General features: G+C 44.4%; 1 protein-coding gene across 11 annotated transcripts in view; it reads left to right on the top strand.

The window, feature by feature from the left end:
- The window catches only part of BRD4 (bromodomain containing 4), a 205,781-nt gene that overhangs the window by 73,404 nt on the left and 104,881 nt on the right, over window positions 1-27,496 (top strand). For 8 of the 11 annotated variants that reach the window (XM_050925774.1, XM_050925767.1, XM_050925768.1 and 5 more), the window contains one exon: window positions 25,684-26,002. In XM_050925774.1, coding sequence (XP_050781731.1) covers window positions 25,718-26,002 — 285 coding nt within the window. In that variant the 5' untranslated portion in view covers window positions 25,684-25,717. Of the gene's footprint in view, window positions 1-11,400; window positions 11,554-25,238; window positions 25,290-25,683; window positions 26,003-27,496 lie in introns of those variants that run through there. The other 3 variants (XM_050925770.1, XM_050925772.1, XM_050925773.1) reach the window with 3 other exon arrangements.

The raw sequence follows: 27,496 nt of genomic DNA, 5'->3' as shown, positions 1-27,496 counted from the left end.
TAATTGGCGTTAATTATATTATCCTCCTTTTAATTCACTATTATTATTTAGATCTTATATCTGTTGGTCTTGTATCTTGCCCAGAATCAATGTTAGACTTCACTTTTTTTAAATATTGGTGCAACATTAGCTTTCTACCAATGTTTTGGAACTTATTTGATGTTCCAAGACTTAAATCAACAGTAATGGTCCAGTGAGATCCTCAACCAGTTCTTGTAAAACATTTGAGGGTAAGTTATCCTGACATGCTGATTTTAAAATGTCTGACATTAATATCTGCTGTTTAATATTCTCCTTAGATGCTTGTGGAATGGAAAGATTGATATGACTACATCATCTGTTTTTTCCAAATACAACACAAATATTTGTTGAACACCTGCCTTGTCTGCATTATTATTGATAATTCTACCACTTCTATCTTGCAGTGGATTAATATCATGGTTCTGATTCTTTTTTTTTCTAATATTCTTAAACTTATTATCCTTAACTCTGCTGGCCATAGACTTCCCCTTGTGTCCCTTTCCTTCCCTTACCATTTCTCTACAGTTCCTAACTTCTTATTTATAGTTGTTACCATAGGTACTGATTGCAGAGCACCCCCTAGTTGGCACCTATGGTTGTTACTATTAATTCCCTTTTCTTCTGTTTGTTTTATTCATATATGATTTTATAGCCACATTCACTTCCTCTCTAAACAGGGTCCGTTTTTGAACCAGTATGACATTCTTCCTTGGTTGAGGTTTTTTGGACTTCTAGTAAAGTGTTCTTAAACAATTCCCAATTGTCATTCAAATTTTTTTGATTAAATTATCTCCCCAAGTTGATGAATAAGTTCACAGTTAAACAGTACACAGACGACAAAGTTGAGAGTAACAAGTGAAAAATATAACATGGAATCGAAACTGCATGGGCAGTTTGAGTGTACTGAGTGTAACTACCTAACTAGTAGATTCTTAAACAGTTCTCTGTCGAGGGCTTTCTGGTGTTCTATGGAGAGCATACCCTCATTTCCAGCTGCTAAATTGGACAGCTGTAATACTTCTGATGTATGTAATTGCTGTAGTTGCCACAGGGATGTTATGTAATAGTCTGTTAAAATGTGGTCAGTGTTATGAACAAGTTTGTGATCTTACATGAGTTGAAATTTGGCCAGGGTACTTGGTCAGATATCCTCTTATGCAAAGTGCATTGGATGTCTAATGGCACAAATGTTGAGAAATTTTTAAAAAGGTGTCATTCAAAAGACAGATATCCAGATATATGCCACCCCAGCACCATGCTGGAGTGTTGGGCTCAGTATATGTTCTTTGCCTGGCACAGTGGATTTATGGTCTGTGATTAGCGCTGCTAAAGTGAGATTGCCCCATACTGAATCATAACTTTCCTCAATCTTGTGGGGGAGCCAGAGGTCTTAAAATAGTTTTGGTGTCTGTCCTGTGTTGTATCTTACCTTAAGGATTAGCACTATAGTTTTCTTACATTTATGCTGCACTTCTGAATTAACACCTGCAAATCATGGTTTTACTACCTTTTTTTTGTAAGCAGATGCCTGGATGCCATGGTGGAAGGTAAAACACTCCTGGCTTGCTCAGGAGAGCTGCAGTAAAGATTGGATTAAACGTGTATATTATGTAAATTGCAATAAAGCTTGTATACAGGAGAATGATGTGTAAATTTAGATTTATAATTTGATACACATTTAAAGGCTCAGTACTGTTTCTTTCAAAAAAATATAATCTTGTAGAATTTTTTCTAGAGACATACTTGAGTAGCTGGAGTGGAAGCTTGTATGTGGGAGCTGGGAGTTCTGTTCCTGGCTCTGCAAGACATGTGACCTTTTATGTGACCTTCTGTAAATTTATCTCCCATCTTCAGTTTCCCTCTGTAAAATGTATATAATACATGTTTCTTAGAGTTAGTGAAATGGATTTCATTATAATTTCTGAAGCACACTGTGATCCAATGTCTCCTTTCTTTGGAGACACTGTTAATTCTCAGCAATTTTTAAAATTATTCACACTGTTTTGTGCACTCTTTGAGAAATTAAGATAGATGAGTTACCAGTCTTCAGTGAGGATCAGTTGCTCTGGTGCGTGAATACATTTTTCAGCTTTTGTGGAAGCACAATATGAATTTTCTACTAAATTAAGATGCACTTGTTTGTCACTAGAGTTGTGCAAAACACTGTTGCTCTGCTTTCCCATGGTACAGCTAGTGGTATAGTTGTGTAGCGGTATACAGATTGATGCAGTTTTAAAAAATGCAGGGCAAAATTTTCATCTCTGCCTCTACTAGGCCTGACCTCCCTTTTCTGTAACTGCAAATTACAGGCATATTTAACTCAGTTATTTTCAGGTGCAGTTAAAATACCTTGAAACCACAAAATAGATATCCAGGTGACAGTAATTGCAAGTGCAAAGAGGCTGGCTTTTGAAAACCTGGCCCAGAATATCTCCCTTTACTCATTATAGACACAAAGTGGATGTGGTAATATATTTCATTAGACCAACTTTTATTCATGAGAGAGACAAGCTTTCGAGCCACACAGTTTTTACAGTTGCATCTTTCTAAAGTATCGCTTTCTGAGCTGAAATCTTCAATGTTTATTCTTTGCACAGAAGGGGAACTTTCATGAAGTTGAGTAAAATCCCTTTCATTTAAAAAATTAAAGAATTGAACCCTTCCCTTCCCTGTCTCAAGCAATGTGTTTTTGAAACATCCAACCTGACACACAAACAATCCTCAGTGAAGGACAGGTGATGTTAAATGAGAGGAGGGATTAAACAGTGATATTCTATTCCAAAAGAATAGAAAATGCTGTTTACTATAGGTGGAGCTGATAGCAACCAGGCTTCCCTGGCTATTGGGTGGACAGGGGAAGAAAAAGAAAGCTGGGCCAAGCTTCCCCCCAGCTACCTCATGTACCCAATGCATGGGCCAGCAACCTCCTCCTGTGTGCTCCTTCTCTGCGGCAACACACAGGGCAAGATCTCCTGCAACTCGTGAGCAAGGAAGAGAGAGCATGCATGTGAATAAGACTGGGCTGGGCTTGTCCTCTACCGCCCCTCTCCTCCACCCCAATAACCACTAGATCCAAGTATCCATCCCCATTCCTCTGGGAAACAGCCTTCAACTGCTGCTAGCTAATGCTGTTAGTCCTGTGGGTCGAGTAGCAGTAGTCTGTACTGCAATGCTGAAGATTCAAGAGGTCACATGCTGTAGATGACTCATGATAAGGTTGGGGATGACTGCTAGTTGCATGTAGTTTTTATCTTTCTTGAAAGAAAAAAAACTAGGAACCCACTCCCCTAACTTTGTTTAGTTTACAAAGTCAAGCACTTGAAAGTTAGGAAGTGCCAGATTTACATTGGCATGCAAACTTAATTTGGTCCCCTTGTTTATATTCATTATGGTACAGTCTTTAATTATGATTCCTGTGTGTTTTACAGGATGTGCACAACATGAATGCACAAGAGGGTAGAATTAAGGTAATGCAAGCAAACATAAATCTGGCATTTCCTAGCTTTCAGCTGCTTAACGTTGTGCACTAGATAACATTAGTTAACAAAATACTTGTTTGTGTGTGTAATATGTAAGATGACTGACATCCATATTGTAGGAGCGCTAATATCTGTGCTGTCAGGCTTATTTTTAAATGGATAACCTTAATATCACCTTAATGTTGGGTTTTTTATTTAATATTTACTACTTTTTTCCCTGGCAAGCTGTTTGTACGTATCATGGTTTTGCTCTTTTTACTTCCCATTTGCATCTTTTCTGCAATAGTTTGTGTTCAGATACATGTTTATAGTTTTAGCGAAGCAATTGGGAAGACTCGTTATGATCTAAAACTGCATTTAAGCATTACCCTCGTCACTAATTCTAACAACGCTTATTTGATATACAGGCCTGGGAATAGAAATAGTTGATTTTTTTGAAAATGGGAAAGCCAAAGTCCTGCTTTAAAATGCAGTTATCGTATTTGCCCTGTGTGATAACAGCATAAATCTCTCAGTATTAAGACCCTAACTGAATTGCGAGATGATCTTCAATAATTGCAGCTGAGTCGTGGACAAAGCATAGAATATTGAGGAAAAGTAATAATGGGCCTTTATTAATAGGAGTAATTTGGAAAAGCCACAGTAGATGTATTCATTTCAGAAAAAAATGCTGGAATGATATAAACATTCAACTATTAGTTTATGCCTGCAATTTTTTTTGATAACCAGACAGTTTGGTGCAACTGCAGGGCTGTCACTAGGGGGCAGGGTAAGCGGGCCAGCTGCCCAGTGTGCAAAGCTGGGGAAGGAGGAGTGGAAAAGTGGGGGGGGAAATGGTAGGGGATAGAACCCTGCAGCGGACATGATATTGCCAGCCTTACTTGTGCGCTGCTGGTGGTGGCAGTGCTACCTTCTGAACTGGGTAGCCGGAAAGTGACGGATGTTGGCTGGGCATCCGGCTCTGAAGGCAATGCTGCCTTCAGCAGCAGCAGCGCAGAAGTAAGTGACAGTACTATGCCTGCTGCAAGGCTCTACTCCCTACTGTGTTTCTCCTCATTTTTTCATCCCCGCCCCATCCCCCAGCTTTGCACCTGGGCAGCTGCCTCACTTGCCCTGCCCTGGTTATGGCCCTGCCCAAAACTCTTCAAGATCATTTAATGTAATAATGGGGGAGAAGCGGGGAGAGGAGATTGTGTGTTGCAAACCTCAAAATATATGCAAAATCGTGGACTGTGCAAAGTAAGCTAATTTAAAACAAAATTGTGGTGGAAGCCTAATTCTGTGGAATCCGCAATAACGCGAATGAAGTCTGACCGTACTCATTATAAAATGACCTAGTAACTTGGCCACTTTCCAGTCTGCAGTATTGGATTTCTTTTACAGGCTGTGAATCAGCACTTTTGGGCGAGTCATGTTTTTAGTCATGTGCCCTTATTGTAGGGACCGATGAGAGGAAGACTCAGTGGAAGAGAAACTCAGTCTGAAGCCAGAGGACAGTATACTTCCTGTTTCCTGAGGCTAGTGTGAACTTACTGATTATAGTGAGGATTGTTTTACTTACACTGACTTTTCTTTCTGGAAACATCTGAGTTGCTGCTAATGGCTTATAATTTTAGTTCTTCAGATAAATTAGAAATGTGAAATGAACACTGTCAAATAAATCTTCAGTTTTTATTTTACACTCCATTCAACACCTTTTTGACTTTGACAGTTTACTTTGGATAAAATTTTCAAAGCGCTTAAGTGATGTGACGGCCTGTCTCATTGACACTTGAATCACTTTTGAAAATGGAACTTAGGTACCTAAGTCACTTAAGCACTTTTTGAAAATTTTACCCTCTCCCCACCTCCAGTAGGTAAAGGGCTTGTTGATGTTGCCTCTGTTTGCTTGGATTTAAAATGGATGGAATCTGGTTAAACTGAAATGTATTTTGAAAAAAAAAAATCAGGCGCGACCATTTCAGATGACCTACCCCATTTTTGCTGTAAGGTTATGTGCTGAATACCTTAAAAATGCTCAGGTTGCATGGGTATTGGCCCAGAAGAAAACCTACTACGTTTACATTTGTGTGCTTGTGGTTGGGATGTTAAGTTCCCAAAAGTCATGGTGGCAGGTCCCATGCTTTTAGCACACCTCAGCATCCATCTGAAAACAAAGGAGGATCCATTTTCTGCCTGAATAACCTCTTATATTAAATTGTTTTAGACACAAGGTGCCTCAATTAGCTCATTTAAGAGAATATACAGGTCATTTTAATTGCTGGATTATAAATAGCTCAAATGAAGTGGGGAAAAAAGCTTTTTTTTGGTTTGTTTTTTGGCTGTGACAAATAAGGGTGAACCTGGAGGCAGCTTGTTCCGAATGCAAAATAATACATGTCTTATTTTAAAAGTATTACACTTCCACATGTTCTTCCCAGGAGCCACAGCGTTTTTCTGGAGCATACCTTATTCACACATTCTTTTTGAAACCACTTGGTTTTCCAGCTTCATGCTGTTAATGGAAGCATCTTGAAACATCTGACCAGTATAATTGCGCTAACATAGAATCATAGAATATCAGAGTTGGAAGGGACCTCAGGAGGTCATCTAGTCCAACCCCCTGCTCAAAGCAGGACCAATTCCCAACTAAATCATCCCAGCCAGGGCTTTGTCAAGCCTGACTTTAAAAACATCTCAGGAAGGAGATTCCACCACCTCCCTAGGTAACCCATTCCAGTGCTTCACCACCCTCCCAGTGAAAAAGTTTTTCCTAATATCCAACCTAAACCTTCCCCACTGCAACTTGAGATTATGCATCATGATGTTTTGCAGTATATCCTACCCCTAGCATCTTGAATGTTTTGTTGTGTGTGTCTAGGAAATGCAACTCAGAGCTCGCCTACTTGCTTAACATCTTGTTCGCCTTTGACTTTCACAAGGCTGTCGTCTCCTGGTGCTTTCTCCTTACCTGTGATTGTTTATTCAGAGTGAGTGTGAATGTGTGTATATGTATGTATTAGTAAAGCTTCCTCTGACTACTTTTTTAGGGGTCCTGTTTGACTGTTTTTATCCTCTCCTCTTCTCCTTCTATACTCTGTCACTGGCTGAGGTCATCCACTCTCACTGCATCGACCACAGTTTCTGTGCTGAACTTGCAGATCTTTCTGTTCCTGGCCCATCTCTTGATCCAGTCTGTCACCTCTGCCTTTATTGTAAAGGTATCCAGGATAACTAGGATATCTTCCTAGTTTATTCCAACACTCTCTTGGGCATGGCTTCTCTTACAGAAACTTTCTCCAGCATGTCATTTTGGGGCTGGCCTTTTTAATTTGACAGGACCATGTAGCAGCAACGTTAAAATGACCATTTACAACTGACTGCTCAATCTCCCTGTCTTCCAACTGTCATGTTTGTAGTTCTTGTTTCCCGTAGTTTCCCTAGTTTTTCCTTTCTAATTACTAAGAATTCACGTTTGCTGTCAGTTTAAAGAGAAACTGCTGAGCTTCAGTTCATCTGCAAATTTGACACCATCAGCTCAGGATTAAACACAGACTCTGAATGGCTAGCCAACTACAAAAACAGTTTCTCCTCCCTTGGTTTTCACACCTCAACTGCTAGAAGAGGGCCTCATCCTCTCTGATTGAACTAACCTCGTTATCTGTAGCCTGCTTCTTGCTTGCATATATATATACCTGCCCCTGGAAATTTCCACTACATGCATCCGACAAAGTGGGTATTCACCCATGAAAGCTCATGCTCCAAAACGTCTGTTAGTCTATAAGGTGCCACAGGACTCTTTACTGAGTTTAAACTTAATATGGCTAAAGCTCTCCCCCACTTTGTTACTGAACACATCACCATCCATCCTGTCACAAACCCATAATCTGTGCAGTCCTATCTCATCCAGATCATCCAGGCAGTATTCACATTCTGCTGCTGCTTTCACAACATTTTTAAGACCCTCCTGTTCATACGCCTATCCAGGCTCCTGTTATCTCCCACAACTTCTCTGGCTTCCTTGATAGCTGCTGCTCCATGCCTCTCCTTTAAACACAGAGCTGCTAAGATAACCTGGATCCATCATTCTGACCATGTCGGCCTCCTTCCTTTGAATCCTTTGTTTCGCTCCCCGTTCACCACCACATCAAATTCAAGCCTTCAAAGCCCTTCACAGCTATTCCTCCTCACTCATTTGACTGTTTCTTGTCAAACTTCGAAGGATGACAGCCTTAGATCCTATTTGTCCCATAACCACTTCTGTTTTTTCTTCTCCCTAACTCCCCGTATGTGTGGATCACGCAAGTCTTTAAGGTAGATTTTTTTTTCAGTGTAGCCTATTAGCACCCTCTCCTGACCAGTCTAATGCATTACAGTCACATTGTTTTCTGCATCTTCACTCAGACCAGGGTCCAGAGCATTTCATGGCAGGCTGGAAAAAGAGAGTCCAAAGTCTTTCTGTTCTGCAAGGGTAAGTTTTTGAAAGACTGTTTTAAGATAAAAAGAGAAGCCAAAATAATCCAGTCTTTTTCCCTCTGAAAGGAAAGCCTAGCACATCTTTAGCAAACAGAACTTAAACATCAGATGGGTAGCCATGTTAGTTTGGATCTGTAAAAAGCGACAGAGTCCTGTGACACCATATAGACTAACAGACATATAAACGCTTTAGCCTTTTTGTCTGAAGATTAAATTGTAGTAAAACAGTCTATGTGAAGCTCTCTCCAGGCTGTCTACAATCCCACCATGAACAAATATAAAAGAAACATAATCTCTCTTCCTTGGAGCAAGTCTTTCCAGGCTGGCTATACTCACCATGTGAACAAATCAAAGAAAAACAAACTTAGTTTCTTCACTAACTTTTGCCTACTGGTGTGGCACAAACTTCCCAAAGACCCACCACACAGGATGATCTATTTACTCCCAGCAATAGTAGCAGCTGCCTTCCTGTTTTCAGTATTTGCTCCAGCCTATGTTACTTGAAGGCTAACAGGCCCTAGCTGACTCTGAATCTGTTCATTGGTCTGTGTCTTCCTAGCTTGAAGCCTCCTGGCTTCCTTCCTTGGTCATGTCCTGAACTGTAGCTGTCCCCTTAGGGATAGTATATTCTATCATAGCAATATTTCCTTAAATCCCCTAATTATACTTTTATCCGTTTAAGTTTTTTAAAGCAGTTTTGAAATTGTCTAGTTGTAGTAATAATGCAGTTGTCTCATCTCTTATTTTCCATGTTGGCGCGCGCGCACACGCACACAAAAATCCCCTGTCAGGGGAGAAACTTTAAACATTAAATTGTTAATTATCATTTTACTAGGCAGAGTAATATTTTATGGGTGCAAAAAGTCACATTAGTGACTGTTAAACTGTCTAGTAATGTGCTTTTGCTCCTGGCATTATGGGTGAAAAATTAAGCTAGTAAAATGGTCTTGTTAATGCATAGTAAAATCTTAATTTATACTTCAAGTATCAGAGGGGTAGCCGTGTTAGTCTGGATCTGTAAAAGCAGCAAAGTATCCTGTGGCACCTTATAGACTAACAGACGTTTTGGAGCATGAGCTTTCGTGGGTGAATACCCACTTCCTCAGATGCATGTCACACATGCATCTGAGGAAGTGGGTATTCACCCACGAAAGCTCATGCTCCAAAACGTCTGTTAGTCTATAAGGTGCCACAGGATTCTTTGCTGCTTTTAATTTATACTTACGCTACTGCAGATATTATTGGGAAATGCTGCTTTTTTTGAGCACCTGTAGATCTACCAAATACAAATCTTACCAGTTCTTAAGATTTTTTTTGTTCCCTCCCAAGGCACCGCTATCTCATTCTGCTCCAGGGAAAGACTTGTATCCTTTCCACAAGACAGGCGATAGTTCTGTGGGGGGTTCTGGTCAACTGCTAGAGATAAGACAGATGGAGTTACTCATCCGAGACTCCACAATATTCAGATTACACCAAGTGGCAAATAAGTTCTGTGACTTCTGGCTTCTCCTTGTGAGACAATTCCGTCATATTAACCAAGAATATTTGTATTTAGTAAAATCTTAGCTGAACAGCTTGTCAGTTTTCATCCTTTTTGTTATGTGTATGGAAAGGATGGAAAAAGTGTGTATAGAACAGAGCCCTCTCTGGCTCTGTTGAAATGGCAGGAGAGTCTAAGCAGGACATCCAAGAAAGTGGGTTTAGTGCAAAACCCTCTAAACATTTGAGAGAAACTTTTAAAATGGAGATGCTAGAGGTTGTCTCCTTCTCATGCTAAGTAACAAGGATTCAATGCAGCAGGTACTATTTGCCTTGATAATCACAGTTACAATATCTCATGAATGATTTCAGGATTTAGTGAGCACTGTACTTCTCTGCATAACTTAAATCTGTTATATGAAGTTGGACCATCTTCTTCAACAGAGACTTAAGTAGGATTTGTGAATGGCTGGCCCAGAGAGATTGAAATAAATGACTTGGGTGCTAGGGAAAGACATGGAAATAATCCTTACCTCAGCTGTTTTACACTGAAAACGTATATTCCTCTTCAAGTGATGTCCCTGTAGGTGCTCTATTTTAAGTGTTTGTGCACTCCGGAGCTTGTAATCTGACACTGTGCGACCACGCCCCTCAGTTCCTCCTCTTCTGCCTTTGACTCAAGTCGGAGCAGCTAGCAGTGCCTTTCAGCTTATCCTGAGTAGGACACGTTTATCATTCGTGTGCTCCTTCGTGTTTTGGCCACCATTCCAGAGGACATGCTTTCATGCTGATGACGCTTTTTTTTTTTTTTAATGCATGAATTAAATTTGTGACTGAACTCTTTGGGGGAGAATTGTATGTCCTCTGCTCTGTTTTACCTGCATTCTGCCATATATTTCATGTTATAGAAGTCTCAGATAATGACCCAGCACGTGTTGTTGTTTTTAAGAACACTTTCACTGCACATTTCACAAAATGCAAAAAAGGTATCAATGTGAGATTTCTAACGATAGCTACAGCACTTGACACAAGGTTTAAGACTCTCAAGTGCCTTCTCAAATCTGAGCGGGATGAGGTGTGGAGCATGCTTTCAGAAGTCTTAAAACAGCAACGCTGAAGCAGAAACTACAGAACCCGAATTATCAAAAAAGAAAACCAACCTTCTGCTGGTAACATCTGACTAAAGATAATAAAAATGAACATGTTGGTCTGCACTGCTTTGAATTATCAAGCAGAACCCATCATCAGCATGCATGCATGTCCCCTGGAATGGTGGTTGAAGCATGAAGGGATATATAAATCTTTAGTTCATCTGGCATGGAAATAACTTGCGACGCCAGCTACAACAGTGCCATGAGTATGTATGTTCTCACGTTCAGCGACGTTGGCAGCATTATCTCCTGCAAATGTAAACAAACTTGTTTGCCCGAGCGATTGGCTGAACATGAAGTAGGACTGAGTGGACTTGTAGTTCTAAAATTTTACATTGTTTTATTTTTGAGTGCACTTTTTTGTACATAATTCTACATTTGTACGTTCAACTTTCATGATGAGATTGCACTACAGTACTTATATTAGGTGATTTGAAAAATAGTATATTTTACAGTGCAAATATTTGTAATAAAAAATAAATCTAAAGTGAACACTGTACACTTCGTATTGTGGTAATTGAAATCAGTATATTTGAAAATGTAGAAAACATCCAAAAATATTTAAATAAATGGTTTATCATTATTTAGCAATGTGATGAATCGTGATTAATTTTTTAATCACTTGACAGCCCTAGTTTAAACTAGTTAGCTTTGTTCTTTTGTCTCTGTCCTTCCCCCTTCCCCTCCGCCCCCCAATAAAAATTGTTTCTCTTCATAGGATTGCAGGTTTCCATTCAACTGTTACGGTAAAGTAGTCGTTACTTTCTCCCCCCGTCCCATCCTCCTAACACAGGAGATTATTTCAAGCAATTCCGAGACCTCTGTAAGAGAATTGCGAGTTCACTGGATATTTTGCTCGAAGTCCTGTAAGCAGAAAAAAAACCAAACAGGAAGATGGAGACCCGCTCTTGACCTACGGCGACTCAACAAGTTTGTGAAGAGACAGTGTTTCAGAATGGTCACACCAGGTACCATAATTCCAGTGCTAGAAAGGGGGGATTTTTTTCTCAGTCCTCGACCTCCAGGATGTGTGTTTTCATATAACGGTCCATTCTTCACACTGGAAGTTTCTCCAAGTTGCAGTAGTGCAGGAACATTTCCAATACAAGGTCCTACCCTTCAGCCTATCCACTTCCCCTTGGGTATTTTCAAATGTCTTAGCTGTTGTAGCTGCCTACCTCCGCAGAAAAAGGAATCATGGTATTTCCATAGTTGGATGACCAGCTGCTGAAACTACTGACACTGCAAGCAGCATTAGAGTCCACTGAACAGACAGTAACTCTATTTACGAGGTTAGGCCGTCAAATAAACATTAAAAAGTCAATTCTGTCGCCAGTACAAGCACTAGAGTTTATTGCATTCTATCTTGAGTCTCCCTAGGCGACTGCCTCTCTACCAAGAAAATGATTTCTGATTTTACCCAACCTGATCTCCATGACATGAAACAGTCCACAAGTATCTGACAGAACTTGACTGCAATTTCTAGGCCACAGGGCTGCCACGACCTTCATCATCAGACATGCGAGATTACACATGCGGTGTCTACAAACTTGGCTCTGGACAATGTCCCACATAGGCATAATATAAACAAGCACATCACAGTGTCGAGCAAATAAGACACCCTTATTTATCCACAGTGTCTGCAGGGGGATGCAAGCTCTGGGAGGGATTTAGGTAGGGTGCAGGAGGGGGCTCTGGGCTGGGGCAGAGTGTTGGGGTGCAGGAAGGGGTGCTGGCTCTGACAGGGAGTTTAGGTACAGGAGGGGTCTCCTGGCTGGGGTGCAAGAAGGGGGTATGGGGTGCTGGCTGGGGGTTGGAGTGTGGCTCCTGCTGGGCAGCACTTACCTCGAGCGTCTCCCAGTCGGTGGGGCAAAGGCAGGATCCCTGCCTGCCGCGGCCCCACACCACTCCCAGAAGGGGCCAGTGTGCCCCTGTGGACCCCGGAGTGGGGCACGTGGCTCCATGTGCTGCCCCTCTTTGCAGGCACTGCCATCGCAGCTCCCATTGGCCGCAGTTCTGTGTTCCCGGCCAATGGGAGCTGCGGGGGCGGTGCTTGTAGGCAGGAGCAGCACCCAGAGACCTCTGCCCCTTCCTCCCCTGTGGGCGTGCGAGCCACTTCTGGGAGCAGCATGGGGCCAGGGTAGGCAGGTAGCCTGTCTTAGAGGCAGCCCCACTGCACCAGCGAACTTTTAGCGACAGGAGATCGCTATAGACTGGGAGAATCTCCAGGATCGACCAGTTGATCACGATTGACCTTTTGGTGACCACTGGTTTAGATCCATATGAACAGCATGGCTTCTAAGTTTTACATAAGCAGACAAGGGAGAACATGATCACACTCTACCTTGACGGTTCTCAACAATAGATCTCTCTGCAGTCGCACGAAACAGCAAATGCCCGCAGTTTTGCTCCAGGGTGGGACTCGGTCCACATTCTCTAAGTGATGCCTTCCACATCAAATAGAACGCTCCCTTCCTAAACGCCTTCCCTTCCACCCTCCTCCTACCTTAAGAGGTTCATACGTCAGCGTATGTCGACAACTGGCTTCTAGCTATGTGATTCAGGCAAGAAGCCCAAACATCAGCCTCCATGTTTCTCAGTTTCCTTCATCCCTTGGAGTCAGCGTCAACGTTGAGAAATTGATCCTAGACTCCATTACAGTCTCTGGATTTCATAAGGGTTATCATCAGTTCAGTTACAGCACGGGTCTACTTACCGGAAGACAGATTTCAGACATTGAGCAGCGTCAAACTCGAATCATGAGCAGTCCTTGTGTACCAGCCAGAACTTGCCTATCCCTCCTGGCCATATGACTTTGTGTACATATGTGATTCATATGTTCTATCCACAGCTACGGCTCTGACTCGCAGTGTGACATCATTCACATCCCTTCCCCTCTCAGTGCCTCAGTTTCCGTTATCAGTCCACCTCCCTTTACCTCTGTGCTTCAGACTAAGAAAAGAGAATAATGTTTCAAAAAACTACTTATATTGCACATAAACAAATATTTTTGTGCCAGAAGTGAACCGTACAAGTACAGGGGAGTAAACTTAGGAGGGGGAACGCACATTCATCATCCTTTTTTAAATACTGATCTTGCCTGTTGCACATCAGTGTATTTGCAGCTGTGCTTGTCTGTATCCTCCCCTGGGGTGAAGTGATTGGAATAATGCACCGGCCCCTGTTGCCAAATGTAATGTGGTGGCGGGGGGGACAGTGCAGTGCTGGAATGCAATTCTGAGCTGGTTGCAGAGGGGTCAGCCTTCAAGTTGTTTCTCCTGAAGGTCAGCCAGATGCATCAGTATGTCTGTTTGGGCCTTCAGAGTTGCCATCATCTCCTGCACCATGTCAGACTCATTCTCCTGAGCTGTTCGCTTGTTCTTAATTTCCATGTACTTTTTTTGGCCCAGAGTGCTCCTCCTCTGCTCAGTGTCCACTGTTCAGAGGCATGCATGCTCTCTTCAGGTGTCATCGTGTGTTCTTTCTTTTTGTCCTAATCTGGTTCAGTCTCTCTGTTCGTATGGAGGGAGAGTTGAAGGCCCACATTCTAAGCTGCAAAACATGCAGTGCAAAGAGGCACCAATGTCAGTGCATAGTCAAGCTGTAGTGCACACTTGCTATATTTAAATCACTCCTCTGAATCTACGCAAGTGTAAAACAGTACACTTTCATTTCAGCCAAGTATCCATTGAACCGGTTGTCCCAGTCATGGTGAGCATGACCCAGGAGAGAGGGTGAAAGCTGGCATATGCGGGTGTGGGAACGGGATGGGTACACAGGCACTATTGCAGAGGTTCTCAAACTGGGGGTTGGGACCCCTCAGGGAGTCGCGAGGTTATTACATGGAGGTCATGAGCTGTCAGCCTCCACCCCAAATCCTGCTTTGCTTCCAGCATTTATAATGGTGTTAAACATATAAAAAAGTTGTTAATTTATAGGGGGGAGGGTGGCACTCAGAGGCTTGTTATGTGAAAGTGGTCACCAGTAAAAAAGTTTGAGGGCTTCTGCACTATTGCTTGCTGTTTGGGCAGTTGAACTGAATATTGGCACACTTACCCTCAGGAGTGAGATATCAGCTAAAGGCACCTGTGGGAAACAGGCAGAAAAGGAACAGCTACTGCACGTGTCTGGCTACAGATAGGCTAGCAACATACTGACCCAAAGTGCTATCTGATGTCTGGCGAATTAATACAGGAGTGGTGTGGAAAAATATCCTACTGTGGTGGAAGAAATTAAGGCAAGCCTCCCCGAAACCACCTGCAATGGATTACAGACTACCTTCAGGAAAGTTTCCTTGAGTTCAAGTGCTTTGCTTACTCATGTAGATTCCATTCTGAGCGCACAGTTGCTGGAGATTTTTCTCCTAGTGATAGCCGTAGGCCTGGCTCTGGTGACCCCAGGAGGCCCGCGCCCATGCGCTGGTATAAGGGCGCCACGTTCCTTCTTACTGCCTGTGACGGTTGTCAGGCTTTCATGAGGCAAAAAAAGGCTGTTCTTTCTCTAGTGGTTTTGTTGAATATGATGTCTGTGTTATATGTCAACAAACAAGGGGGAGCCCACTCCAATGTCCTGTGTCAGGAAGCCCTATGGGACTTCTATGTGAAACATAAAAAGAACAGGAGTACTTGTGGCACCTTAGAGACTAACACATTTATTTGAGCATAAGCTTTAGTGAGCTACAGCCCACTTCATCAGATGCATAGAAAGGAACATAGAAGAAGAGTATGTATATATACATACAGAGAAGATGCCATACCAGCTCCAAGAGGCTAATTAATTAAGATGACCTGTTATCAGCAGGAAAAAAACTTTTGTAGTGATAATCAAGATGGTCAATTACTGACAGTTGACAAGAGGTGTAAGGATAGTTATAAGAAAATAGATTCAAGTAGTGTAATGACTCAGCCATTCCCAGTCTCTATTCAAGCCAGAGTTAATGGTATCTAATTTGCAAATCAATTCAAGCTCAGCAGTTTCTCCTTGGAGTCCGTTTTTGAAGTCTTTCTGTTGCAGAACTGCCACCTTCAGGTCTGTTACTGAGTGGCCAGAGAAGTTTGTGTTCTCCTACTGGTTTTTGAGTGTTATGATTCCTGATGTCAGATTTGTGTCCGTTTATTCTTTTTCTCTTGCAGCACCATTCCCCAACTCTAGCACCGCGAAACCATTCCCCTGCACTGTACTCTTCGGCATCACCATGGTTGTTGCAGTTTAGGTCCTGTTCATTGGACTTGGAGGCAGAGTCCTACTATTCCAGACACAGCTGGTACTGATCAGACTGACGTAGGTCCAGGCATGATGCCAGCGTGGTGCTGTGGCAGGGGCCCGTACAGTTGCCATTTTGGACCCTGTGGGCTTATCACCCGGTCAGTAGCCTCAGAGGAACATGTTCCCCCAACAGCCAGGCACTGTCCCCACTGAGGGGTTCAGAGGCAGCATCGGCTCGTGCTCAACAGGATCCAGCTCCCGCCACACACTCTCAGCACTTAGACTGCAGTTGGCACCAAGAGTCACGACACCAAGCAGGATGACCCTTGGGAGCTGGAGGGCCAAGAGGGCCTGGTGCCGCCACTGGCTTCATTGTCGTCTTCACCTGACGAAGCAGTGTCAGGATCTTTCTCCTCTGGACCGCACCGTATTGATAACAGGGCACATCAGGACCTGCTGTGCAGGATCACTTGCAATATGGGGCTACAGGCGGAGGAGGTGGTTGAGCTGGAGGACGCTCTGGTTGATATCCTAACACCTGAAGGGCCATCCAGGGTCACTCTGCCCCTTATGGAGACAATTCAGGCCACTACAAAAAATCAGTGGCAAACCCCTGCCTCCATCTCTCCAATAGCCAAGGGAGTGGGGAGTATTTAGTACCCTGGGTAAGAGTACCTGTTCTTGCATCCACAGCCCTACTCATTGGTGGTGATGGCGGTTAATGAGAAGGAGAGATGGGCAACAGGGCCAAACCCCCAAGTCAAGACCCCCCCCCCCCAATATCTTTTTGGCCAGAAGCTCTGGGGGACTCCAGCTGAGGATAGCTAACTCCATGATGAAATTTAAGGAACTTGTGCTGCATGACTCTAGGGCAGAGTTCGCAGCAATAGTAGATGAGGGCAAGGCAGTGGCATGGACCTCTTTATAGGCCTCAGTGGGCTGGCTGCGCGAACCCTGTCCTCTGACATAGCCACGAGGAGGAGGAGCTCCTAGCTACAGGCATCTGGGCTTCCTCCCGAAGTCCAACAAGCTATCCAGGACCTGCCCTTTGACGGCATGGGCCTATTCGCAGAGCAAACGGATTCCAGGATTTACAGCCTTAAAGATTCCTGGGTTATGATGAAGTCCATTGGGCATGCATTCCCTGGCAACCCAACACAAATATTTTAAATCTCAACCCAGCACTGTTTCTCTCCTCCCTGGCCTGGGAATGGCTTCTGTAGGAAGCAGGGCAGGAATGGTGGCGCAAGCCACCCCAACTAGCCAGGGCCAGAGCCTGACAAAATCATCATCTGGCTCTAAGCAGGCCTTTTGAAGGTGCGCCCAAGGATGGAACACCAGTCACAGTATCGGATCCTCAGCCCTGTTTCCTGAACCATCCGTCCTACTTTTACTGTGCTTGGTTCTAAATAACATCAGACTGCTGGGTCCTTTGCACGGTAGAAGTGGGATATTCACGCCAATTCTGCTTCTCCCCTCCCTCCTTCCCGCTCCCACTTTCCTGTCCCTCTTCAGGGACCCTTCTCTTGAGCATCTCCTCGTTCTAGACCTTCAAGGCCTCAACAGATTCATAAAAAGTTGAGGTTTTGTGTGGTCTCCCTAAGTGCGATTATCCCCTCTCTGGATCCGGGAGACTGGTATGCCGCCCTCAACCTTGAGGATGCCTACTTCCACATATCCATACTTTCTGCCTACTGACAATTCCTCAGGTTTGTGATCAGCTGGAATCGCTAACAATTCAGTCTTGTCCTTTGGTCTGTCTGCAGCCCCATGAGTGTTTACCAAGTGCATGTCGGCCGTGGCAACCTTCCTCCACCGCAGGTATATCCATACCGCGACGATTGGCTGCTCGGGGTGTTCCAGGGACCAGGTGGAGGCAAAGGTCCGCTTTGTCAGTTCCACCTTTGACAGGTTGGGTCTCCTCCTGGCCAGAAAGAAGTCAACTGTGTTACTGACTCAAAGAAGAGAATTTATCGAGGAGGGTGTTGGATGCGAGCTGGGCCAGGGTGTCCCTGATGGAGGCTGGTTTCCAAGCGATGACGGACATCATACCAGGCCTCAATTGGTACCCTACTACCACAGCGAGGTGTTGCCTGAGGCTCCTTGATCGCATGGCGGCATGCACATATGTAGTACAGCACATCAGGCTGCGGCTCAGACCTCTCCAAGCTTAGCTAGCATCTGCCTACTGTCTGGGACAACAGCCTGGACATAGTGGTCACCCTTCCGGTGCAGGTCCTCGAGTAACTCTGCTGATGGCTCAACCCACAGGACGTGTGCGAGGTAGTCCCCTTCAATAGACCCTAGCTCTCTCTGTCCCTGGTAACGGATGCGTCAGCACCGGGATGGGGGACACACCTGGGGGAGCTTCAGACATGGCCTCTGGTCTCAGGATGAGCTCTCACTCCATATCAACCATTAGGAGTTGAGGGTGGTCCGACTAGCATGCCAAACCTTCCAAGCCCATTTACAAGGGCAATGCATGGCACTTTTGACAGACAACACAACTGTGATGTTTTACATAAACACGTGGGATGGAGCCAATTCCTCTCCCCTATGTCGGGAAGCCCTCAAGCTTTATAGCCCACACCATTTTCCTGGAAGCAACCTACCCACCAGGTTCCCAGAACGAGCTGGTGGACTACCTCAGCAGATCCTTCCACAACCATGAGTGGTCCATCCGTCCGGGCATGATTCATGGCCTTTTCCAGAGGTGGGGAGTTCACCAGGTTGACTTGTTTGCCACATGAGGCAACAAAGTGCCTGTGACTCTAGTCTTTCCAAAATCACAGCCTGGGCTCACTTGCAGATATGTTTCTCCTCCCCTGGACAGAACATCTGCTGTAGGCATTCCCACCGTTCGCACTCATGCATAAGGTCCTGCTCAAGATCTGCAGGGACAAGGCGGTGGTCATACTGGTGGCCCGGCATGGCCTCACCAGCACTGGTACACCATGTTCCTGGAGCTGTTGGTGGACGCCCCATCGCACTGACCCTGTTCCTGGATCTGATCACCCAGGACTACGGTTGCCTTCATTACCCCGACCTCCAGTCCCTTCCTCACACGGCTTCATGGCTAAACCCCATGGAACTCGTGAGCTCAGAGCCTGTTAGGGAGGTCTTGTTTGGTAGCAGAAGCCCTCCACCAGAGTCACCTACCTGGCCAAGTGGAAAAGGTTTGCAATCTGGTGCCCTCAGGGCCACACACCTCACCTCAGGTGCCCAGATCTCTCATCCTGGACTATCTATTGCACTTAAAACAACAAGGTCTGATGGCATCGTCCAGCAAGGTGCACTTGGCAGCTATTTCTGCCTTACAGCCAGGAGCAGCTGAGTGTTCCGTCTTTGCCAGCCCCATGGTTGGATGTTTCCTGAGAGGTCTGGAAAGGCTGTACCCTCAGGTTAGACAACAGGTCCTGGTGTGGGGCCTTTACCTGGTCCTTTCACACACACACACCTCCTCCCCCCACGTTGGAACCCCTGGCGCCTTGCTGCTATACCCATCATGGAAGGTGGTCTTCCTAGTCACTATTACTTTGGCAAGGAGGGTATCGGAGCTTCAAGCCCTCCCTACACGATTTTCTTTAAGGACAAGGTGCAACACAGGCCTCATCCAGCATTTCTTCCAGAGTTGGTGTCCCAGTTCCATTCCAATCAGGACGTTTTTCTTTTACCCTAAGCCTCACGCAAGTAGCCGAGAACAGAGACTTTGCTCATTGGACATTTGAGCGCTGGCCTTTTACATTGACTGCAAAAAGCTGTTCCGTAAATCGAACCAGCTGTTTGTGGCGGTAGCAGACCAGATGAAAGGACTCCCGATTTAGTCATAGGTCGTGTCATGCATCTGAACGTGCTCCGATTTAGCCAAAGTTCCAGCCCTGGCACTAATAGTGCATTCCACAATGGCGCAGACCTCCTCAGCGGTGTTCCTGGCCCAGGTCCCAGTTCAAGAAATCTGCAGGGCAGTGACGTGGTCCTCTTTTCACGTGTTCCCCTCTCATTATGCTATCACCCAGCACACCAGAGATGATGCAGCATTCGACAAAGCGGTGTTTCAGTCAGCGATTCCATAATGCCAACCCTACCTCCTGGGTAGTGCTTGGGAGTCACCTAATTGGAATCGATATGAGCAGGCACTCGAAAGAAAAAATGATTACCCACCTTCTTGTAACGTTCTTTGAGATGTTGTTGCTCATGTCCATTCCAAACCCACTCACCTTCCCCTCTGTTGGAGTAGCCAGCAAAAACGAACTGAAGAGGCTACGGAGACGCCACTCCCAGGGGCTGTACAACTGACCCAACAAGGTGCTGCTAGGGGAAAAACTTTCCGATGACTGTGCACGTGGAGTGCGCACACCTAATTGGAATGGACATGAGCAACAGATCTCAAAAAGCAACAGTTATGAGAAGGTGAGTAACCATGGGTTTTTTTTCCTTTTTGGCTAGGTAGCAGAAAGCCCTTGACTAGGGCCACCTGCTTGGCTAAGTGAAAATGCTTTACTTACTGTGCCGCCGACTTGGCTTCCCTCCTCTGCAAGTGTCCTTTCTGTCCATCCTGGACTACCTTCTTATGTGAAACATTAAGGTCTGTCGCTAGCCTCTATCAAGGTGCATTTGGTAGCCATATTGGCATTCCATCCTCCAATCCAGGGGTGGACAGTGTTTACCAAGGGTATTACAGATTCAGTGAAGGTCTGGAGAGGCTCTACCTGCAGGTTTGTGACCCAGTCCCGCCATGGAATTTAAACCTGGTCTTGTCCAAGTTCACTGGGCCTCTGTTCGAGCCATTGGCAAAATGCTCTCCTCTGCTACTCTCTTGGAAGTCACCTTCCTGGTAGCAGTTACTTTGCCAGAAAGAGTCTCGGTGGTTCAGGTGCTTACACTGGAGCTTCCCTATATTGTATTCTTTAAGGACAAGGTCTAATTGCACCCCTGCTCAACCTTTTTACCCAAGGTGGTGTCTTTTTTTACATCAACCAGCACATCTTCCTACCAGTCTTCTGTCCTAAATCGCATAATACAGAAAAGAGCGGCATCTGCATTCTCTGGATATTAGAAGGCCCTTGACTTTTATATAGACAGGAGAAGACTTTCTGCAAATTCACATGGCCTTTTGTGAAGGACTTCCCAGTAACCGTCCAAACAGTCTAGCCAGGGGTCATGGCTCATATCTGGGCCTGCTATGAGCAGGCGGTGGTGTCTGCCCCAGGCATCATGAAGGCCCACTCAACAAGGGCTCAAGCATCTTCAGCTGCGTTTCTGGCACATATACCAGTACAGGACATCTGCAAGGTAGTGACGTGGTCCTCGGTCCACATATTCGAATCCCACTGTGCGATCACCCAACAGGTAAAAGATGATGCTAGTTTTGGGAGGGCTGTGCTGCAATCGACACGACCTGAAACTCCTAACCCATCTCCAGGACTTCTGCTTGTGAGTCACTCAGAATGGAATCGACACGCACAAGCACTTGAAGAAGAAAGGATGGTTATTTACCTTTCGTAACTGTTGTTCTTCGAGATGTTGCTCGTGTCCATTCCATGACCTGCCCACCTACTCTGCCATAGGAGTTCACAGCAAAAAGGAACTGAAACGGTGCGGGGCCGGTGGCACCCCTTATATCTGTGCATAAGTGCTGGCCTCCAGGAGTTGCCAGAGCTGGCCCTACAGATACCATTGGGGGGAAAAATCTCTGGCAAGTGTGCACGCTGCGTGCACACTCATGGAATGGACATGAGCAACACATCTTAAACAACAGTTATGAAAGGTAAGGATTCACAGGACATCTCGGTGTGCATAAATCTTTTTTTGCATGGCGCTGTCTGGCTATCTGTGCCAGGCAATTAGAAGCAGATAGCTACTGTACCTGCACTGGTTATTTCAAGAAAAAGTAGCAAATAAGATGTGCTCCCACAATATTAATGTGAACTGCATACTTAAGAGAGGTTTCTTCCCTGCATTATGCGCACCCATGCTGGAGTGCTTTGACTGGCCGTACTGCTCTGGGGTTACAAATAGCTCCTGGCTCTCTGGGACAGTGGATTCCTCATTCACCTGTCTCTTCCTCGTCCAGCACAGTCGCCTCAGTGTTTCCTGTGTTGGCCCATGATTCTGACTCATCCAAGATGTTCACGCAGCTGTTGGGGATGGTTTTGTGGTTGCTGCAGAATATATCATGCAGCTCCTTGTAAAAGTGGCATGTTTGTGGTGCTGCACCAGAGCAATTGCTTGCCGTCTTTGTCTTCTAGTATGCCTGCTGCAGCTCCTTGACTTTCATATGGCACTGCTGCAGGTCCCCCTGGTAGCCATTCTGCACTATGCCCCAAGAGATCTGCTCATAGATGTTCACGTTTCTATGGCTGGATCTGAACTGTGTCTGGACAGCCCCTTCTCCCCACAGACCCAGGAGATCCACCACCTCCTGTGTAATCCAGGAAGGAGCGCATTTGGAGTGTGGAATTGGCATGCTTAGCTGGGCAGGGAAGCGCTCCACACCAACCAAACAGTAGATGGAAATTCAAAATTAGTGGTCCTTTAATAGGGGAGAGGCTTTTTCCTGCTTACCTGACTGCTGGGCAGAGGAGTTGAAGACTGTGACCAGAGTGGTCACAATGAAGCATTGTGAGACACCTCCTGGAGACCAGTTAAATCAACGTAAGGAATGCATTGTCTGTGCTGCCATCACGTCAACCTAGCTACATTGACTTAAGCATTACACCTCTCATGGAGGTGGAGCTAAGTTGACGTAGCAGGTGGGATAAGTTAGAGGGAGGGATCTTGTAGTGTAGATACTGACATTATTAGGATGACGAAAGGCAGCTTATGTTGACCTAACTCCATAGCATAGACCAGAGCTTAAACTCTTCACACCACTATCAACTTCCTAGACTCCATGGTCAGCTGAATATAACTATATACAAGAAACTCACAGATCACTACAGATCCAGTAACACCCCCAAAAATGTTATCTACAGCCAGGCACTCAGCTGCCATAGAATATTTCTAGGACAAAGTCTGGGATGCACACCATAACACACTTAAAACCATGTTCACCAAACAAGTACACACCACCAGAGAAGTAAATCACATCATGAAATGGGCTGCCCAATTACCTTTAAAAGGACCTGCTTCAACACAGGGTTGGAGAACGAGAACACTGCACTCCCCTACTTGTCACCTACCACCCCACACTGCAGTCTGTAGGGGATATCATTAAACAACATACTTGATGTGGACCGCATCTTGAAATAAATCTTTCCTAAATCCCCTCTTCTGGCCTTCATACAACCCCCCAATGTCTTCAAGCAGATCAAAAGCAAGCTACCCTCAGAACAGGATGCACTAACTAACTCAAAGTGGCACCAGACTCTGCTGTAACAGATGCAAAGCCTGTAGACATACCTCCGCTACTACAATGATCAGTACCCCTCACAACACACCTTTTAAGATCCTTGGGTCCTACACATGTTTATCACATGGTGTACCTCATCCAGTGCACTAAATACGCCAGTATCTATGTGGGTAAAACAAAATAATTCACTACGTTCTCAAATGAACTCTCACAGAAAAATGATAAAACAAAAACACCTGTGGGCAAACACTTTTCATAAAACGGTCATTCCATATCTGATAGCTTAGTCCTTTTTCTTAAAGGAGACATGCATAATAGCTCCCAAGCTTGTCTTTTGATGGTTAAATTAATTACTTTGCTAGACTCTAAAAATCATGGACTCAATAAAGACACTGGATTTATGGCTCATTACAATTTGTAACCCACTCACCTGCCTTTGTCCTATGACTGCAACGTTTTTAACTGCCCATTTCACCTTGAATGGTCTCTTGTAAGGCATGTTAACTCTTTATGCTTAAGTCTGTTCTACCTTGCATTTAGTTGTAAAATTGAGTTCTTTTCCCAGAACTGAAGAAGAGCTCTGTGAGACAAAAGCTTGTCTCTTTCACCAACGGAAGTCGGTCCAATAAAAGATAATACCTCACCCACCTTGTCATTACAGTCATCCGTGGTCAGGGATGAAAGTAATATGAAACACTTAACTTTATGGGAGCCCGGCTCCAGGCCTTGAGTGGAAGAGGCGGAACAGGAGGTCAGCCTCCCCCAGCCAGCTCATTCGCACTGCCTGGCCTGCACTACCTGGCCTCTGGCAGCGATTTAAAAGGCCCTGGGGCTCTGGCCACCATCGTAATAGCACTTTTTAAGGACTCTCAGTAGCGATTTAACACTATGCCGTGGCAGCTCTTTAATGTCGGCTGCGTACGGGTCGGTACTGGCTTTTTACTGGTATGGTATACTGGCCTACTTTCACCCCAGTCCGTGAGCTGGTGTTGGATGAAGTGCTTGACTGCATGTAGAGAGACTCAATAGCATAGTCAGCTGACACTTTGTTGTAACATCTTGCTATAGCTGGATTTTGATCTAGCCTGAGTGGTTCAGGGAAGATGCTAACACTGCTTTGCTTTGTGCATCTGAGAGATGTGGCGGTATATGCTAGTGTTGCTTTCCAAGGTTCTAGATGGATAGGAGAGGAGCTCTAGGAACAGGTCAGTACTTCTAGTCCAACAGATTAAGCACATAACTGGTTGGGATGTAATACTGTTGTCTAAGACCAATGCTTTCTCTGTCAGCTTCCTATGATGTTATATGAAAGCAGTTTTGGTGAATAATGAGAGAAACTTACATTTTGAGAGACTCATATTTTGATGAGATAAAAGTAGTCTGATATCCATGTCTGCTCTAATCAATATCTTTGTGTCATAGAATTATAGAGTATCAGGATTGGAAGAGACCTCAGGAGGTCATCTAGTCCAACCCCCTGCTCAAAGCAGGACCAATCCCCAGAAAGATCTTTACCCCAGTTCCCTAAATGGCCCCTTCAAGGATTGAACTCACAACCCTGGGTTTAGCAAGCCAGTGCTCAAATCACTGAGCTATACCACTGAACTGTCAGTGTTTTTCAATGTTAAACTATAAGAATTAGCAAAGAAGACACACCGAAGCAGATTTCAATGATTAGTCACTACTGAATAATATGATTGAAACACTTCACAGAAATTGTTAGCTGTGAGTCTCATATGATTTGTCTGAATTAGGAAAAGTTTGAGTTATATTTGGGTTAGCTGACGTGTTAGCTACTTACTACCCAATGATGACATTTTCAGTATAATTTGTTGAGATATAAAGGTGTTAACCAGCATCTACACTACAGTAAACATTGCGGTTGGTTGCAGTTAATTAATGTGTTAGCTAACCCTGACCCAACACAGCCTTGTCTCAGACGTTAGAAGAACTGTTATAGTGAGGGGCTTAAATCTGATCATTAAGGTTCTTGCTCTTCATAGAAAATGAAAGGCTTTAAGTGGCAAAGGCAATGAAACATTAACTATGTCGCAGCTAACAATGCCATGCTAATTTGGTTCTCATTTGTGATACTAGGGAGGAGGCGATTCTTCTCTACACAGCATTAATAAGACTACTCATATTGAGGTATTCTATTCCTTTTTGGGCTCCTTGTTGAAAAAACTCACTCTAACATGGGCAAATACAAAAATAAAAGATATATCCTGTAAGGAGACAGAAGAAAATGGCTAGGTGCGAAAAGAGAGGAACTAGAGTCATCTGAATGACGCAGGATATCCTTTTCAGCCTTAGGATCTTGGAATATGTCCAGTAATTTGACTAATACATGTTACTGAACAATAGAAGGCTTTTACTGAACTATCCAGTGAAGGTTGCAGGCTGTTGGAAGTGCATCCAGTATTCTCAGTAAATGTGAAGTATGCAGTGATTTCCTGGTTTGTATTTAAGCACTATGTAGTTAGTAATTAAAACTGTCGGTTTAAACTGACCTGCAGTTAATTCTGTTGCATTTGTCTTACAGAGTGCCTGGTGAGGAATGCGATGGGATCAATAGCATGTCTGTGGAGAGCGGCCCTGGGACAAGACTGAGACATTTACCAGTAATGGGGGATGGACTAGAAACTACACAAATGTCTACAACACAGGCACAGACCCAACCCCAACAAGGCAATACTGTAGGCACTAACCCCCCTCCACCAGAGACTTCCAACCCTAACAAGCCCAAGCGACAGACCAACCAACTGCAGTATCTACTCAAAGTGGTGCTCAAGACACTATGGAAACACCAGTTTGCGTGGCCTTTCCATCATCCTGTGGACGCTGTCAAGCTAAACCTCCCTGTAAGTACAGATTGAGAGATCTGCTGCTGCTTCTCAGATTACACATTACATGTCTGTGACAGGTTCCCCCCACTTTGAGATGCTGCCTGGAACTGGGGTGCCATTGAGTCTGCCTGACCCCTCCAGCCAGGGCTCTGTTTACACTGTATTGGTGAGGCAAGCCAGCCAAGCTCTCTCTTAGGCTTCACACTGCACTTTACCAGCACACATACAGGTAGGAACATATCCAGCTTCAGCTGTACACACAGATGCTGAGATCAACTGTACAAGGGAAGGCACAACTAAGGAATTGCCCAGTACTCAAGTGCACACCTCCCTCAAGAGGGTAACCACACAATTGTACCATCTTGTGCTGCACAGAGAACTGTACAATGTAAGCTCATGAAATTAGCCCCTTCCCTCAATGTAGAGAGAGAGAGAGACAGCTTTTTGCCCCAATTTATGATTTCCCCATACACTGGTTTTAGACAAGACAAAACAAGTGTATTAACTACAAAAGAGAGATTTTAAGTGATTATTAGGGATAGCAAATGGTTCGAAGCAGATTACCTCGCAAATAAAATGGACACACAATCTATGCTTAATAAACCAAAGAAACTGGTTATAAGTAGCAAATTCTCACCCAAAATGTTGTTTTAGGCAGATTGCCAAGATTGTTGAAGGTAAACTGCACTTGCTTGCAGCTTTAAACTCCAGATATTCCTTTCACAGGCCAGACACACTCTATCCTGGGCTCAGTCCTTCTCCCCTAGTCCAGTCTTATTCTCAGGTGTTTCCAGTATTCTCTTTCTTGGACAGGGAGTCAAAGAAGAACGAACCACAGTGATGTCACTACCCTGCCTTAAATAGTTTTTGCATATAGCAGGAATCCTTTGTTTACCAGTTTGATCCTCAAACCTGGTCAGTGGAAAAACCCTAGTATTATTATGGAGTTCAGTACCAGGTGACTTGGTCACAGGTCCCTGCAGCCATAACCCAGAGTCTGTTTGCATCGTCCCCTGGAAGGCTTCTCAGTGGGTGATCAGCATTTATAAGACCTATTGTTCTCCATAATGGCTCTTCCCAGTGAGACATCTAAACTGATTGCATTCTGCCCAGTGGGCATTCCCCAGCTGTAAACACATTTGTAATTGATGCATAGACAGCATTCCTAACTTCAGATACCAAAATGATACATGCATACAAACAGGATAATCCTATTCACCGAATCATAACCTTTACAATGATATCTCACATCTTACCTTGTATAAAATACATCATAGGTATGCCATAATCATATACTATATAACAATCTCTCTATGAAGTATATGGGGTGTAATACCACAATGTCTATGAAAAATATGAAGTTCTTTGTATCTTGGGTATTTTCTCCCTCCTTCTGAAATCACTGAATCAGTGGTTTTTGGAGATGGACACTGAGAGGGGTACACTCTCAATGATTGAGCCAGTCTTCAAATTTTGTGGAGTGGAGGGTATTTATAATTAGGAATAATA

The sequence above is a fragment of the Gopherus flavomarginatus genome, chromosome 16 (genome assembly GCF_025201925.1).
Source record: "Gopherus flavomarginatus isolate rGopFla2 chromosome 16, rGopFla2.mat.asm, whole genome shotgun sequence".
NCBI classification, from domain to species: domain Eukaryota; kingdom Metazoa; phylum Chordata; order Testudines; family Testudinidae; genus Gopherus; species Gopherus flavomarginatus.
The sequence above is the reverse complement of the archived record's forward strand: the minus strand, read 5'-3'. Positions and strand labels throughout refer to the sequence as shown.